Source organism: Canis lupus, chromosome 25 (genome assembly GCF_048164855.1).
Source record: "Canis lupus baileyi chromosome 25, mCanLup2.hap1, whole genome shotgun sequence".
Taxonomy (NCBI): Eukaryota; Metazoa; Chordata; class Mammalia; order Carnivora; family Canidae; genus Canis; species Canis lupus.
Genome location: NC_132862.1, coordinates 23,108,689 through 23,126,999, shown reverse-complemented (window position 1 = coordinate 23,126,999; position 18,311 = coordinate 23,108,689). Strand labels below are relative to the sequence as shown.

Here is an 18,311-nt window from a genome sequence, read left to right as displayed (position 1 = left end):
CAGTGTCAGTAATGATGCAACTGAACCCTCTTTAAATGCAGAACTGGGCAGCCTGGGTGGCTCAGTAGTTTAGCGCCGCCTTCAGCCCAGGGTGTGATCCTGGAGATTCAGGATTGAGTCCCAAGTCAGGCTCCCTGCATGGAGCTGCTTCTTCCTCTGCCTGTGTCTCTACCTCTCTCTCTCTCTCTCTCTCTCTTTGTTTCTCATGAGTAAATAAATAAAATATTTTTTTTAAAAAGCAGAAGAACTTACATCAATTGATAACCTCGAGTGTAGAATGTATTGGCTGATGTGAAATAACTAAAAGCTTGATACAAACTCTTTAGAAATAATATTATCTGTTAAGATTCCCTGTCCACAATGAAAATAAATAACTCCAAAGTTCTCATGCTTTAAAAAAGGAAAAATGCTCTTTCCGCCATCTCTCCGAGCCGCCACAATGGTGCGCATGAATGTCCTGGCAGATGCTCTCAAGAGCATCAACAACGCTGAAAAGAGAGGCAAGCGCCAGGTTCTTATCAGGCCATGCTCCAAAGTCATCGTCCGATTTCTCACTGTGATGATGAAGCATGGTTACATTGGCGAATTTGAAATCATCGATGATCACAGAGCTGGGAAAATTGTTGTGAACCTCACAGGCAGGTTAAACAAGTGTGGAGTGATCAGCCCCAGATTTGATGTACAACTGAAAGATCTAGAAAAATGGCAGAATAACCTGCTCCCATCCCGCCAGTTTGGTTTCATTGTACTGACAACCTCAGCTGGCATCATGGACCACGAAGAAGCAAGACGAAAACACACAGGAGGGAAAATCCTGGGATTCTTTTTCTAGGGATGTAATTCATACGTGCAAATAAAATGCCTCAATGGACAAAAAAAAAAAAAAAAAAAAAAAAAGGAAAAATGCATGGATAAACCATACTAATGTGTAGAATGTATACATGGAATGACTAGATAAGGAAATAACTCCATACTCTTCACCCTACAGCAGACAAGACTAGGCAGAGTAATAAAAAATATATGCATAGCTCCTCTTGCATTTATAAAGTATAGAAAGGCAAGATAATCAAGAGACCTGATGGGTTTACTGCTCTCTATAGATCAATTGCCAAGGTAAAAAACTGGAATATGTTTTCTAATCCAGACCATCTAATAAAAATGAAAGCAGATAATAATACCTTTGAAAGTTTCAAAGTGATTCACATTTATTATTTCATTTTATCCTCACAAACACGGTTTGAAACAAATAGCATAGATTATTATTATCGCAGTTCATGGCATGGAAAGGTTATGAAACCTACCATAAGTCATACCATAAATAAGTAACTGAATTCAAATGAGAATCTAGCCCTCCCAACTTCAACCACCCCATCTAAACTTGTACCTGAGAATAGTGTGCTTTCCAGAAATTTTTTTTATTTTAATGTTATATTTTATAGTGAAATGCATGGCATTCCAAGTGTAACAGAAATCTATATTGAGACTGTTCCAACATATCACAATTTCCTGTAAAACATAAATGCTAAATGAAATGAAAAAAAGGCATAAGAGTGTAAAATAAAATTGGTCAATATCATAATGAAAACAAATGTCAAAAAATACAGTACTGCTTACAGAATTAAGTATAGAATTATTTACAAAAAAAGAATTATTTACAGAATTCAACAAATTTGTCTCCAAATGTATATGACTAGAGTACCACTAACATTGAATCTGCTTATTGCATGCTCTATCATCCTTGCCTTGTAAAGTAATTTATTCCACCATAGCATGGCAGCTTAGAACACTCACTGCTAATCATCTGTCAGTTGCTACTTTTGCTATAAAGTTGTTAACAGAAGAGTTAAAATTCATCTTGTTTTCAATGAACCATTGTCAAGTTAAGGATATCTAGTCACAACCTGACATTTATTCAAGAAACAGTGGAATTCAGTTCTTGTTCAACTGAGTTACAACTAAAAAAGTCATCAGAGTTATTTAGTCATTCAATGACTAAATGACTACTGAGTGTCTTCTGTGGGCACCAAAATAGGGACCCAATATGAATAAAGCACAGCCCCAGTATATTGGAACTTAGTCTAATGAAAGGAAATCAGTATAATTAGGTACAGAATCACAAGACTTGAAGGGAATATCAAAAAACCTCTTGCTTTTTTTGTTGTTTTGGAGGCAGGGAGGGGCAGAGGGAGAGGGAGAGAGAATCTCACGCAGACTCCACCCTAAGCTCAGAGCCTGACATGGGGCTTGATCTCACAATCTTGAGATCATGACCTGAACCAAAATCAAGAGTCGGGTGCTCAACCGACTGAGCCACCTACGCGCCCAGAAACTCTCTTATTCTTATTCCTTTTCCTTCTCCCACTTAGAACTATAAATGAGCCCAAAAGATAATTAAAGTTCTGGGAGTGTTATTCAGAAAAAATAATTCACAAAATGGTCCTTGGGAACATAATTCCAGAGAATTTAACCAGGCTTCATTAGAGTATCAACTAATAATGAATCTGGATATTGATTTATTTTCAGCTTGAGTAAACACTTGAGAACAATGGTTACTTGGAGGTCAACTTTGAGAACAACATAGAAAAGATACAAGTCATTCTAGTTTAGGTTCAAGGATCTGATTAAAGAAAGTATTTTAAGTTGTCAAGTATATCTTATAGGATGCACTATCATCCAATATAGCACCATTCATGAATAACTGCTTATTAACTAATGTAACCATAGAAAGTGTAGATTTGTGAATGAAAGGCCAAAGAACCATGGGATTTGGGGCGATGTGGTATAGCAAAGCACACAGATCTATATCTAAAGTGAAGTTCCAACAGAGTCCTTTCCTGGCAAAACAAAGAGGAAGTTGAGTTTTGACTCTGGATAATTTCTAAGTGTTATAAATCATTCTACGTTTTTAAACTATATTTGAGGATAAGCATGACGTGGATCCCATAACTTTATTCTATGACAATAAATTCAGTTGTGGAATATGCCACAATGATCTAAACTGTTCAAGAGAGAACAAACTTGAAACAGTCTAATGTCATAACCAAACAGAGCTAAGTTGAAGAACAATCATCTCCATAATCCTTGATCCAAAAAGTGTTATGGGGGGAAAGGGAGAGGTAGAATTCCAAAATCTTAATAATTGCAACTTCTGCTCATTTTCAAGCAACTCTTATACAAGCAAAAATACCTATAAAGAAGAGTAATGCCTAAACATCAAGAGGTTACTTAAAGTTTACGTAAACTTTGGAAAAGTCAAATGGGGCTATAGATCCTTAGAGACATGGTCTGCCTCTGTCTTTTCTGGCTTTAACTATATGGCAAATAACAATAATTAGAAAAAGTGCCATTCATTTTTAACACTTCTCTCAGATCCTTCCTTATCACCTAAAAATTAACCAGCTTCACTGTTACGTCTGAGGAAGTGAGAATTCCAGGAATTTTGACTGTCTGGCTCAGTGTACCCAAGCTTCACAATTTCCAGGTAACTTATGTAATGTTATTGGGAGTAGCAGAAGAGAAACAAAACAACTGTACAAAAAGCCTTAAGGGATTTTTCTCTTTGGCTGGTTAAAATGTTCAGAATTATTTAAGAGCTGGAAAAGGAACAATAAACCACACCCTCAAAGAGCTCCAGTCTGAATTCCACCATTAGTTTATACCAGGTTTTCTAATCCAAAATGTTAGTGTATTAATGAGAATAAAAGAAAAGAGCACCCAAAGAATGTGCTGGTGTAATCTGGGCTTGTCTGAAATCAAACTTCTGAAACATAATTTGGTTAAAGAACGTAGACTAAGTTTATGACTTTGCACCTTGCTCTTTATGAATATACAAGTTCTCTTGGCTTCCTCCCAAAGTACAAAAGCTCATCTCTCCACTATTTGTGGTTTCTACAAGCACCACTAGGCATGGAATTTGTTATGACACAGAGCTGTTCTGGACCTCATACTAGAGGAAGCTGTGAAAAAAACCATCTTACCTATAACATAGTCCTTTAGCAAAGACACTGAAGATAACTCAGTGATGCCACTGTAGAGAATATCCATGAACATTTATGACCACAGAAGTTTTAGAACATGTGAAAGACAAGATGTATTCAGATTGTCACTGTTTACAAAATTGCTGGAATCCCTCTCTCCAAAATATTACTTGTTGAAGATATATTTCTACTTGTCACAAAAAAAGTAGAAGTTTTTTAATGTTTCTTTTTTAAAAATGAAGTTCCTATGTTTCACCTTATAAACTACAATAGAATCATCCTAGACTCCCAAAGTGGGCAAGGAGGTAAAGGATTGGTTTCAGAGCCTGAAAGGATATGAACAAGAGCCTTCTGATAATGACACTGCAAAGGGCCTTTGTCCCAATGTTTGGGGATTTATTCATTAGCCCCTTGTCACATGCCAGGCATCATTTTCAGTGTTTCATATGGATGACTTCTGTCAAGACTCACATTAGACTAATAAAGTAAATAATATTAATACCATCATTTTACTGGTATGGAAACAAAATCTAAGGGAGAATGAGAAACTTTCCAAAGATCCAATAAGTCAATGGACAGCGAGGATTCCAACTCCAACAACCTGACTCCCAGTCATGCTCTTTGCCCTTCTGCTGCACTGCCCCTATCAAATGAGCTTACACTCTTTCCAACCCTATCTTTCTTAAAGGAGCATAAGCATGGCCAACAGTAAAGAGCTGAATGTGATCTTGATTTGTTCTGCTTCAGTAAAATATTAATTCCAAACAGACAGCAATAATTTCTCAGAATCCCCCCAGCTTCATTCATTCAACAATTTGACAAATATTTACTGACTGCCTTTTATCTATGAACAAAATTGATGAATACATAATCTCTCCCCAAAAAGAGTTTACAATCCATTACTTAAAAAGGTCTATACACATAATTGAAATAAATGAAATGAATTGCAGAGTCAGATCATTACATTCATGTGCCTAGATCTTTACCAAGAGCTTAAAATCAATACACACTGAATACTGGCTCACAAATCTTTGCATGAACTGGCCTATTCCCACTTCTTTCAGGGCCATCTCTTACTACTGCCCTCCCCTCTCCCCAGGCTGAGTATGCTGCAACACTTGACCTCTTTCTCATTCTTAAACTCACCAAGATTTCTCCTGTCTCAGGACCTTTGTTCCTTTTCCCTCCTTTCCCAGATTTTTCTATGGCTGGCTCCTCCTTTGCATTCAAGTCACAGCCTACTAGCACCTTTCCAAAGAGGCCCACTCTAAACCACTCAACCTGATCTGGCCTACACTCTCCACCTTCTCACCCCAAATATAGTTCTATCACAATTATCTCGTTGTATTCACACAGCATGTGTTGCCATCAGAAATGAAGTGTTCTTAAATTTTATTGACTTGCTTATGGTCGGCAACCCCATCCTCATCCAGAAAGCAAGGCCCACAAGACAAGGAGCCTTGTTCTAATCTCCTGAACAAGAAAGCTTTCACAAAGTTAACAGCATGAGATACAGATTTTAATAGGGATGTGACATCTCTGCCAAGATGGGGCAATGAGCACTGCAAAGAGAGGGAGTAACACAAGCAAATACACAGAGGAGAAAAATCTGGAGCCTGTTCAAGAAACATGGAATAATCTACTTTGGATGGTATACATCCAAATATTTTAAAAGTAGATTGAATTAATATCATGGTGGGTCTTCAATGTCAGAAGGAAAACTCCTGTGGGTAGTAGAGAGCCACAGAATATTTCTCAGTAAGGAAGTGACATGGGCAAAGCATAGCATAGCATTAGAAAGATTAAAGCCTAATTTAATAGTCCAGACAAAGGATACAAATAACATTTTAAGTCACTCTGATAAAACACTAAAACTCTTTGCCTTTTTTTTTTTTAAATAGAAGACTCCCAAGAGAGAACAGGAAGAGAACTATGAACTTAGTGCTGCTAACCACTGGAACAGAAAGTACAATGTTACAAAGTATAAAGTTGAACATAATGATGAAATTTGTTTCTCTAATATCTGTTCAAAAGCCTTTTGCAAAATAAACACAGATTTTATTATATCAAACCACCCAAAGTGACTCATCTCTTTGGAAATGTGTCTCTGGCATCTTCTGTCCTCAGGCTTCAAATTCTTTCAGAAAATCAAGCAGATTAGTGGCCTGATGACAGGACAGAAGTCAGAACTTGAAATTCTAAATTCACCTCTGCCACTGACTTGCTGTCCTGACATGGAACTTTATATCACTTTTGTATTTGTAAAATATCTACATATGATGGGTGTTTAATAAATCAACTAATCAGTGACTAGGAAGTAATATGCATTTTCAAAATAATCACACTAATACATTGAGATGTATTTACAGACTTGTAATGAAGTCACTTAAGAAGTATTCTTGAATTATCCTGTGCTTATTTATTTCACAATTAGGCAGTGAAGATAGAAATATTCACATGAATGCATACATGTATGAATGTGTGTGTATCTTAGAAACAGTGGCTTTGTCCTTAAAAATTCCCAGATAACAAAATCGAAAAAAAAGTTTCTTTTTAAAAGACATGATGATATAAACACTAGAAAGTTTAAAATAACACTTGTATAAACTGTTTGAATTGAAGAGAAAAAAAAACACCCCAAAAGAGTTTTGTCAGAACAAAAAGGAAACAAGTCCCAAATCCTGACAGCAACATAAAAGCCAAATTCTCCCCCTTCCTTTCATAATGGCTTTTCTATTGAGCTTCATTTTGACCTTTCATTACTTTCCCAACATTGAAGAATATTGCCTTTCAAAATTCTCCATTTCTCTGCTGGCTGTACTATTATTCCTTCTCCCATTGTTAGGAGTTCTTAGCTACGGGTGCCCCAATATGAAATACACAATCTTTGGTTTCTCCCTAACAAATATAAACCAGCATTTTTACACACTTTCCACTTTAAATTCATACCCTGCATAAAGAAGAAAGATAATCATAGAGCCATAAACATGCCAAGGAACAGAAAACAGAAAAGTTGGTGATCTATTTGCTAGAAAAGCAGCAATCTATCTTGTAATCAATCTAGAGCCAACACACCCTTCCCCCCTCGGCTGCAAAAGGATGTGTGTGTATGAAAGAACTCAAACAGCCCTTAATTCATTAGTCAGAGCTTGGAGGGTGGACCAACAGCATGATCTGATTGATAAAGTTTCATTACAAATTAGCCCATATCTTTGATGAAAACAAGCAAGGCAGAGACTGTACCATAATTTTATCCTCATAAATTAGTCAACCAGACAAACACTAAACAGAGCTTGCCACATGAGGGGCAAACTAATTTAATTAATTCATACACAACACCTCATTAAGAGCAGTTGTAGCACTAAGGTTGTGATCTTGTTGAGTTTGCACTGTTTTTCAAAAGAAAGATGTCCACTTAGTTGGTAGGGATGAGGGGCCAAGATAGAGGCAAGATATATTTCTTTGTGTATTCTTTCAATTGGGAAGATCTAGTAAAGGGAAGAATGACATAAACAAGTTCTCTATTCCCACAATCCAAACCAGCATATACAAGACTTTTAACATAAATGTTCATTTTAATGGACAGATCACATTTTGCTTTTGCTTTTGTTACGTGTTCCATTCTTTCATGTAGTAGTGAAAACAAATACATTTCTTCACTGGCACAGTATAATTCTTACTTGATAAGGTAAATAAAAAGAAGGAAGGAAGAGGGAGGAAAGAAGAAGGAAGGAAGGGAGAAAGGAAGAAAGAAAGGAAATAAATTGTTTGTAAAGATTACTATAAATTATTCTAGGTATTCCTGGGGAAGGATGCATATACAATTCTCTCTAATGTCTTCACATCCTGAAAAGAATTCTTTACCTTCCATAGGTTCCCAAGACTTAATACTTAAAAACAGTTTTCTTGGCTGCAGCTAAGTACCTCTCAATACCCTGACTGATCTATCTAATATTTACTTCTTTTTATATAACCTCTTAAAAACACAGTTCTTCCTTATAAATTCATGGGGCAAGATCTTAGTGTCTAAATACCATTCTCCAGTGGCATAGTGCTACAAATAAGGGAACTCTTTGATATAGCCAATACCAGTGATGGACCAGGAAAACTAGAAGGTAAGCCTGGAACAACTTTTACCAGAAAATAAGAAAGTGCTAAAAAAAAAAAAAAAAAAAAAAAAAGGATAAGGGTATGGCAAAAAGACAAAGGAATCAACCTGATGAGTTCCCAAGGACCAAAAGGGAAACAATTTGAGCAACAAAAAAGAAATTATTAGACCATAACCATAAAATAAAAATAAATATCCATGACCCCAAAATGATAGAATTAATGAAAGTTTTGATAAAAATTAGTCACTGAATATATAAATAAATGAAGAAGAAAGAACAGCTCTTCCTCACAGAGAAGTTCCAAATAAATATAAGGAAAAAGGGAAATACAGAATTACCATCAGAACACTACAGTAATAATTGTTGCAAGCAAAATTCACTGATGGGTACTATAATTAGTGGACAAAAGTTGAAGAAATACAACATTTGCACAGTCTCTTGTATTTCTCTCGAGATATTTCTTAATTCACCAGGAAAAACAATAAATTTACAAGGGATAAATGTAGCCGATAGCACCTTAACAACGTGACCAAGGCTAGCACAAACGTAGTGTCCTAAAACAAAATGTGCCCCCTTCATGTGGGTTCCTGAGAAAAACACATCACTTCTGCAGAATTCTAGCCAAAAATGCATATCCTCCCTCTGATCAAGGGAAATCAACCCAGACTGAGACACAGTCAACAAAATATGGATCATTACTCATCAAAGTTCAAGGTCATAAGAGACAAAGAAAAGTTGAAGAATTGTCACATCTTAGAGGAGACTGTTGCATCTTACAACAGCTAAATGCAATGAGTGATTCTAGATTGGTCTTGGATCAGAAAAGTAACATTAGTAAGAAAATTAGTGAAATTAGAATAAGGTCTATATTTAGTAATAGGATTGTATCAATGTTAATTTCCTAGTTTTGATTATTATACTATGGTTCGGGAAGTCGTTAAGATTAGCAGAAGCTGGATGAAGGATGCAAGTAAATTCTATCATTCTCTGATTCTAAAATCATTTCAAAACAAGTTTTAAAAAAATCATAGGTCAAAAGGAAGAGAGGATAGTGTGAGGGACTCTAAAATGAAGCTAATCAAACTCACTATATTACCACCACAGTCTAAGTGAACAGTTGAGGCTGAGTAACAACATTTTGAGTTCCCCAAATTAGAAACTGAAAGTTTTCTCCAATTAAATTACAGGGAAAGATATAATAAATGTTTTATTTTCTTTATTTAATTCCCTGTGGCTTTGCTTCATAGCAGTCTTTTTAATTTAATTAATAACTAGTTGAGTTAATTTAGCCATTTTATAGTCTAATTTTCTTTTTAGAGCTATTCTGATCATTATGGCACAATTTAATAATTTCAACACTTATGTCTTTAAACTATGAATTTATCAGACTCTAGGCCATGTCAGCAGTTCCACTGTGATTATTTTTATGGACTAAATGGTTAGTCTTCTAAATATTAGCCCCAGGACAGACTTTAAGGTCTTGAAAATAGTATCTTCAAAATATCAATGTGGACATTTAAAAAAATTTAAAAATTACAGGTCACCAAAAGGATTTTCACTTAGACCTACACCTAACTTACAGGTATATTTCTAAAAGTAAAAATAATTATCAACAGGGGCACCTGGCTGGCTCAGCAAGTAGAGCATGTGACTCTTGATCTTGGGGCCATGAGTTCAAGCCCCATGTTCAGCATGGAGCCAAAAAGGGGGAAGGAAAAGGAAAAGGAAAAGGAAAAGGAAAAGGAAAAGGAAAAGGAAAAGGAAAAGGAAAAGGAAAAGGAAAAGGAAAAGGAAGGGAAGGGAAGGGAAGGGAAGGGAAGGGAAGGGAAGGGAAGGGAAGGGAAGGGAAGGGAAGGGAAGGAAAGGAAAGGAAAGGAAAGGAAAGGAAAGGAAAGGAAAGGAAAGGAAAGGAAAGGAAGAAAAATTGTTACCAACAAAATAAACAAAATAAGCAAAAGTGACTATTCCATACAAATAAAAGCATCGCACAATCTCTTTCACGGCTAACCTAAAGTTTAAAGTATATGCACATTATTTATCTACCATGTTTCCAAAATTGATACCAAATGCAAAAATAATAGCGAACTATGAAAATAAATTGTATACATAAACACTCCTCATTCCTTTTGCTCACAATTGCTAATGATGTGAACTCTACCTCTTTTTTCTTAAACAAAGCCTGATCTTTTTTGACTTCATATCTACCTTGATGAGTAGATTAAAAAGCCTAACAAACTGAGCCTCAAGCAAATCCAAACAAGGTGCAATTACAATATTTCTAACCACCCTGGCTGCTCTCACTTTTTTTTTCATACTGCATCTAAGATAAGATGAGGTGCAGGTGAGAAAAAAAGATCAAAACTATTTAAAGTATTACCTCTCAATCCTGGGGGTTGCAAATTGTGCATAGAGAGGAGGCAATACATATAAGGAGAAACAAAAAACCAGAATCTTAGTGGGAGATTTTAAGATTTACTTGTAGCATTAGTAAAACACTTTTTGAGATCTGAATATGTCATAAACCTATGCCTAAGTCTGGATAAGACAAGAAAATCCCATTGTGCCTACTTGTTCTTGTTTTTCTTTTTTTTTTTTTTTTAAGCTTCAGAAATAACTGTTCAAATTGCTAAATTAGATCAATACCTGTATAATATCAGTATTGAGCTTGAACAAGAAGCTTGCAATGTGCAAAACTTTGAGTTTTATCTGGAACAAAGAAAGAAGCCATAGAAACAAAAGAGACAGTGAGGTGAAAACTCGCTGGAGGAATTCAATCAATAGAAGAGATGTCATGAAAATTAAAAAGACTTCACAATCATGCCCATTAATAGTGTGGTATTTCTGAACAACAATTTTATCAACTGTATCATGATCATCGAAAGTCACAAAAGCAAATCCTCTCTTTTTTCCACTCTGCCGGTCTTCCATAACTTCTATGGTTTCAATTTTGCCATACTTTTCAAAGTAGTCTCTCAAATTACATTCTTCTGTATCTTCTTTAATACCACCAACAAAAATTTTCTTCACTGTTAGATGGGCACCAGGCTTTACAGAATCCTCTCTAGAAACAGCTCTCTTTGGTTCCACTACAAGCCCATCAACCTTGTGTGGTCGGGCACACATTGCTGCATCCACCTCTTCAACACAAGAGTAAGTCACAAAACCAAAACCCCTGGAACGTTTTGTTTGGGGGTCTCTCATTACCACACAATCTGTAAGTGTGCCCCATTTTTCAAAATGTTCTCTTAAACTATCATCCGTAGTTTCAAAGCTCAAACCACCAATAAACAGTTTTCTCAACTGCTCGGGTTCCTTTGGATCATGGCCCTCCCCCCCCACCCCTGGCGGCAGCGACGGCCGGAATCGGGCTGGGGGCGACCGGGCGGCGGTTTTACCTCTATTTTGAGACCGGACTCGCCTCTTCCAACTCGAGTTCAATATGGGCCCTTTCTAAACAAGAGATGCAGTCTGCTGGATTGCAAAGAGGTCGTGGAGGTGGATCTGGCAACTTCACGGGTCGTGGAGGAAACTTTGGAGGTGGTGGTAATTTTGGCCGTGGTGGAAACTTTGGGGGAAGAGGAGGCTATGGTGGTGGAGGTGGTGGCAGCAGAGGTAGTTATGGAGGAGGTGATGGTGGATATAATGGATTTGGAGGTGATGGTGGCAACTATGGTGGTGGTCCTGGTTATAGTAGTAGAGGAGGCTATGGTGGTGGTGGACCAGGATATGGAAACCAAGGAGGCGGATATGGTGGTGGTGGTGGAGGATACGATGGTTACAATGAAGGAGGAAATTTTGGAGGTAACTATGGTGGTGGTGGGAACTATAATGATTTTGGAAATTATAGTGGACAACAGCAATCAAATTATGGACCCATGAAAGGGGGCAGTTTTGGTGGAAGAAGCTCGGGCAGTCCCTATGGTGGTGGTTATGGATCTGGTAGTGGAAGTGGTGGATATGGTAGCAGAAGGTTCTAAAAAAATTTCAGAAGAAAAGGGCTACAGTTCTTAGCAGGAGAGAGAGCGAGGAGTTGTCAGGAAAGCTGCAGGTTACTTTGAGACAGTCATCCCAAATGCATTAGAGGAACTGTAAAAATCTGCCACAGGAGGAACGATGATCCATAGTCAGAAAAGTTACTGCAACTTAAACAGGAAACCCTTCTTGTTCAGGACGGTCATAGCCACAGTTTGCAAAAAGTGCAGCTATTGATTAATGCAATGTAGTGTCAATTAGATGTACATTCCTGAGGTCTTTTATCTGTTGTAGCTTTGTCTTTTTCTTTTTCTTTTCATTACATCAGGTATATTGCCCTGTAAATTGTGGTAGTGGTACCAGGAATAAAAAATTAAGGAATTTTTAACTTTTCAAAAAAAAAAAAAAAGAAAGAAAGAAAATTAAAAATAAGAAAAAGGTGGTAGTTTCTTGAGATGTTACTGAATTATGTAACAATTTTTTTTAAAGATTTTATTTATTTATTCATGAGAGGCACAGAGAGAGAGAGAGACAGAGATACAGGCAGAGGAGGAAGCAGGCTCCATGCAGGGAGCCTGACGTGGGACTCCACCCTGGGTCTCCAGGATCACACCCTGGGCTGAAGGCAGTGCTAAACCACTGAGCCACCCGGGCTGCCCTGTAACAATTTTTTTAAAAGTAAGAAGAGTCCATATGCATCATGCTTTTAGCATGGAACTTCTTTTAAATATGTCCATATTTAGCCATGAGGTAGATAAACCTAAGCATAAGAACTTTGTAAACACACCCAGAGACAACAGGTGCTCTAATAACAAGAAACTACTCACGTCGTCACACCACTGTTACGCAGCTAAGTTTGTCAACATCTGAGGCAACTAACCAGCCAAGTGGATCAAAAGTAATTCTTGTCTTTAGTTTACAGGCAATTATTAACACAACTTCTCAAATATATATATGCACCATCCATGTGTCTACCAATTTTTATGTAAAATACTGTCCTAATTGTATGCCATTAAGATTAAAATTGTAGCACTCCTATACCTGGAAGGTCAAGGGTAATTTCTCCAAACACACACCACTATATTCCTAGCACTTCCTACCTTCCCTTTCTCTCAATCCCTTTCTATAGCTCTATCCAGCCCAGCTGAGGCACACATTTATTGAGTACGGTAAATGCACTGTTCTAAACATTTCAGCCATATTTATGATTTTTATCATCAAAAGAATATTATGAGTTAATTTCAGCTATTACACATGAGGAAACTGAGATATAAAAGTGTTAAGCAAATCACCCAAGGTAAATAAATTCTCAAGCTGGGATTAAATTTGGATTTTGGGTCCCACATCTGATATTCTTTTTCTCTTTCTCTTTTAGTGAAGAATAGTTGACACACATTTACATTAGTTTCAGGTGTATAACATAGTGATTAACCAAGTCTAGACATCACAGTATGCTCACCACAAGTGGAGCTACCATCTGTCACCATACAATACCGTTACAATGAAATCCCTATCCCTCTATTACAATGAAATCCCTCTATTCCCTATGCTGTCCTTTTCTTTCATTCCTGTGACTTATTCATTCCATAACTGTAACTCCACTTCACCCATTTTGTCCATTCCCCACCCACTCCCACCCCCAAAGCTGATATTCTCAATCCTCTACTGTCTCTTTAGTAGTTTGGGGAACTTTTAAATGTTATCTTTTGGAGTAGATGAATGGTGCCAACACATGACTCATATAATTCACCATGGTTTCAAGCACTAAAAGCCCTTCCCACTTCTTTCTCTGTCATAAAAACCCCTGATGTAGTCCCTAGACCTTTGGGCCCTGAGCCTTTAACTCACTGCCACTTCTGGTTAGGCCTGTCCTTACTTCTTCAGTCCATTTCCACAGGATGGATTTCCTGATTCCTATCTCCTAGATCCCTGAATTAGTGTGGTATTTTTCTTACCCCATCTGTTTAGTTTCTATGGATAATTAAAGTTATAAAATATAAGAAAATAAAGAGCTAGTTATTATTCATTGGAAAACTCAGAACTAGTAAAAAACAACAACAAAAAAAAACGTTGGGGTGTTAATTAGTTTAATGACTTCAAGTAGCACATAAAATATATTTTCTAAATGTGTATATCATATTTCATGTGCAAATGAAAGGATGTAAAATTGGAGTTTGTTGGGACAGTACTCTTACATAATACTTCTGATTCACACCATAAGTGGAAGTTATGAGAAATTAGAATATACATTATGATACATTCATGGGCTGACCTACTAACCAAATTTTGGTTCAGGTAGATGTTTCTAAAATTCCATAGGTGTAAAAATCTGTTTTATTCCAGATCTGGGCACAGAAACTAATGGCTTTATTTTGAAGAATGGACACATTTGAGAATCTGATAAAGGCTATGATTAATATTCTCCCCAAAAAAGTACATACACCTAAAATTTTACACACAATTTCATAGAATCCATAAACCCCTGAATGTCATCCATGGACTCTAGTTTAAGAGCTCCTTTCCAAGGCATAAACAGAATACAGAAGTGCACACCTCAGAATGACAACATTTACAAAGTTCATTTGTATATCATTTTTCCCTTTAATATGAACCGTAATTCTTAATAGATATAATTTTTATTAACAGTGATTTCATGAGGACAATGCCTCCAAATCTAATCTTAATGATACTTTTTAGACCACAAGCATTTTATAATTCTTTCATATAGAAAACTTACTCTGCATTTTATTTGGGGCCCAAAGTCCAGCCCATTCAGGGAAAAATTATTATCACCCTGATGTATATCCATCCAGATTCTTTGTGTGCAAACAGAGAAGCAGCATCAGGCATGCATCCTCGTCTCCTGCCTGTCGTCCACCCAGAGGGCTTGTCCACCAAAGCTATGGAAGAAGATGTGAGTCTAGCAATTCTCCAAACAGTGCAGCTTCCTGAGTGTTCCTCCTGATGTGAACATCCTGCATTTTTATGAGAATTTATGGAAATTTTAAGAGTAATTTGACTCCAGACTATGTTTACTTTAGAAATAGACTTTAGAACTTTTCCTCTTAGACCAATAATAACAATGATAATAATAATAATATAGCAGCAACACTTCCAAATGTGACCAAAAACATTAATAGGATCATAGTATACTTTTTGTAATCTGTCACTTCATAGTAGAAGATAAAAATCTTTACATGCCGATAGTTACATTTCCCCAGGATTATTTTTAATAAACGTATACTTCATCAAGAATTTTTAAATATGAAAATGAACAAAAATGCTCCAAGATGTATATGTTTACAAAATTGCTTCAGAGAAACAATCTACAGATTCAATGCACTCCCTATCAAAATAACAATAGCATTTTTAACAGAACTAGAATACTAATATTTGTATAGAGCCACAAGAGATCCCAAATAGCCAAAGCAATCTTGTGAAAGAAGCACAAAGCTAGAGGTATCCCAATCCCAAATTTCGAGATATACTACAAGGCTATAGTAATTAAAACAGTATGGTGCTGGCACAAAAACAGATACAGAGATAAACTGAACAGAACAGACAGCCCAGAAATAAATCCACATTTATAAGGCCAATCCATTTATGACAGAAGCAAGGATATACAATGAGGAAAAGACAGTCTCTTCAATAAATGGTATGAGAAAACTGAACAACACCTGCAAAAGGAGGAAACTGGACCATTTTCTTATATTATACACAAAAATAAACTCAAAATGTATTAAGGACCTATGTCAGGCCTCACATCATACAACTCCTAGAAGAAACATAGGCAGGATCCCTTTGACATCAGTTTTAGCAACATTTTTCTAAATATGTCTCCTGAGGCAAGGAAAACAAAAGCAAAAATAAACTCTTAGGACTATATCCCCCCAAAAAGCTTTTGCAAAGTGAAGAAAACATCAACAAAATTAAAAAGGCAATCTGCTGACTGGGAAAAGATATTTGCAAATGATGTATCTGATAAGAGGTAAATATCCAAAATATATGAAGCACTGAAACAACTCAGCAGCAATGATAATAACAATAATCCAATTTAAAAAGGGGCAGAGGACCTGAATAGACATTTTGTCCAAAGAAGACATACAGTTGGCCAACAGACACATGAAAAGATGCTCAACATCACTCATCATCAGGGAGATGCAAATCAAAACCACAATGAGATACCACCTTACACCTGGCAGAGTGGCTAGTATCAAAAAGACAATAAATAACAAGTGTTGGCGAGGATGTGGAGAAAAGGGAAGCTTCATGCACTGTTGGTGAGGATGTAAATTGGTGCAACCACTGTGGAAAACAGTATGGAGGTTCCTCAAAAAGTTAGAAATAGAAATACTATATAATCCAGTAATTTTACTACTGGGTATTTACCCAAAACAAACAAACAAAAATACTAATTCAGAAAGATATATGCACTCCTATTTTTGCAGCATTATTTATAATATCCAAAATATAAAAACAAAGTGTCCACTGATAGATGAAGGAAGAAGATTTGGAGGGGGGGTGTGCATTTTTTTCTATCCTCTGTATTTCAGGGTAACCAAATGTTCTTGGTGATGAAATAAAATTCCTCTATAGAGAAGAGTCCCAGCCAGTACATGTGGAAGAAATTACAGAATTATACAATTAATATTTTGCAACCTTTAATGAAATAATTGATTCAGGCAGTAATCAACAGTGGATTAAACCATTAGTTACACAATGATTGATGGTGACTTTTATAAGGGAGGGATGAGGCTGTCACCACTTGAACCCACTGATCCATCTTAATATCCTAAAAAACAGAGAGATAGATGATAGATAGATAGATAGACAGACAGGCAGACAGATAATGGAAATTGAATCTAATCAAGCCACTACAATTAGTTTCCGTTATAGTAAACATTTCCTATCTTGAGTATTTTCTACTTTGGATATAGAAACAGTTGGATATAGTTCTACGGTGGATATGAAACAAGTTAAGTAACACCACAGAAGATAAATAAATAAATATAGACTGTGGAACATGCTATTTAACAACTGACCTGGATTCTGCAACAAGAAAATAGCACTGATAAAAGAGGAGTGGGAACTGTTTTTGATTAAATAAGAATTAGAGGGGTGCCTGGATCAGTCAGTTAGGTGTCCACCTTCAGCCCAGGTCATGGTCCTAGGGTCCTGGAATCGAGCCCACATCAAGCTCCCTGCTCAGTGGAGAGCCTGTTTTTCCCTCTCTGCCTGAAGCTCCCCCTTTCTTGTGTGCTCTCTGTCAAACGAATAAATAAAATCTAAAAAAACTTTAAAAAAAAAAAGAAAGACTTAACCAAATTTAATATGTGGTATTAATTTTGATCATGATTCAAACAATCTAATCATAAAAATATTTTTTTGCAACAAGTTGGAAATTTTTATTATGCACAGGGAATTAGATGATTCCAAGGAATTACCACCAATTTTGTTAGTTTGATAATGACACTGTTGTTATATAGGGTATGTTCATACTTTTGAAGGTGCTTATTGAAGTAGGGATAAAACTGTATGCTATCTTAGATTTGCATTTAAATACTTCTACAAAAGAAAAAAAAAGGTATGGGGAGGAATAAATGAACCAGCCTATCAAAATCTTAATATTGCATACGGAATTCTTTGTACTTTTACCTTTCCTTTTGTGGTTATTTGAAATTTCACACATTGATATGTGTATATATACAAACATATATGTGTGTGTGTGTGTGTGTGTGTGTGTGTATATATATATATATATATATAGTTTAACCAGGTGATAAGAGCAGGGAGGCAGGAGTTGGAATATTGTGGACCAGGCAGAGAAAATGGCATAAGCAACTACTTTGATTCAAGAAATAACACGACTCAAGAAACAGCAGCACATGGTAGGACCAGGTCACAGATGACCTTGAGTGCCATGCTATGGAGCTTGGACTTTACCCTATAGAATATGGGAAACCAAGCAAGGGTTTTAAGCAGAGACCGGTGTAGCTAGATTACACTCTAGTCTAGACCATCACTCCATCAGCCCTGTGTAGAGTGGATTTCAGGAAAGCAAGCTTGGAGAATTGAAGTCCTGTCAGGAGCCTGCTGCAAAACTAAAGACCATGGATAACAAAAGAGTGAAAGAGAGTTGGAGTAAGGTAGAGGGGCCAGGAATTGGTCATTGGAAGGGAAAGAAAGAACAAGAATCAAAAGGTGACTTTCAACTTTCTGAAGGAGTGGCTAAGTGACTTTGATGTTGAGATAT

At 36.5% G+C, this 18,311-nt stretch overlaps 2 protein-coding genes and 1 pseudogene across 15 annotated transcripts in view; 1 reads left to right on the top strand and 2 right to left on the bottom strand.

The window, feature by feature from the left end:
• SOX5 (SRY-box transcription factor 5) overlaps positions 1–18,311 on the bottom strand; it is a 996,739-nt gene that overhangs the window by 927,960 nt on the left and 50,468 nt on the right. The gene's annotated exons all lie outside the window — the stretch shown is intronic.
• LOC140617358 (small ribosomal subunit protein uS8) lies at positions 413–904 on the top strand. The gene has a single exon (XM_072798652.1). The coding sequence runs from the start codon at positions 440–442 to the stop codon at positions 830–832; it is 393 nt and encodes a 130-aa protein (XP_072654753.1). The 5' UTR covers positions 413–439; the 3' UTR covers positions 833–904.
• Positions 10,718–11,514, bottom strand: LOC140617150 (heterogeneous nuclear ribonucleoprotein A3 pseudogene; annotated as a pseudogene).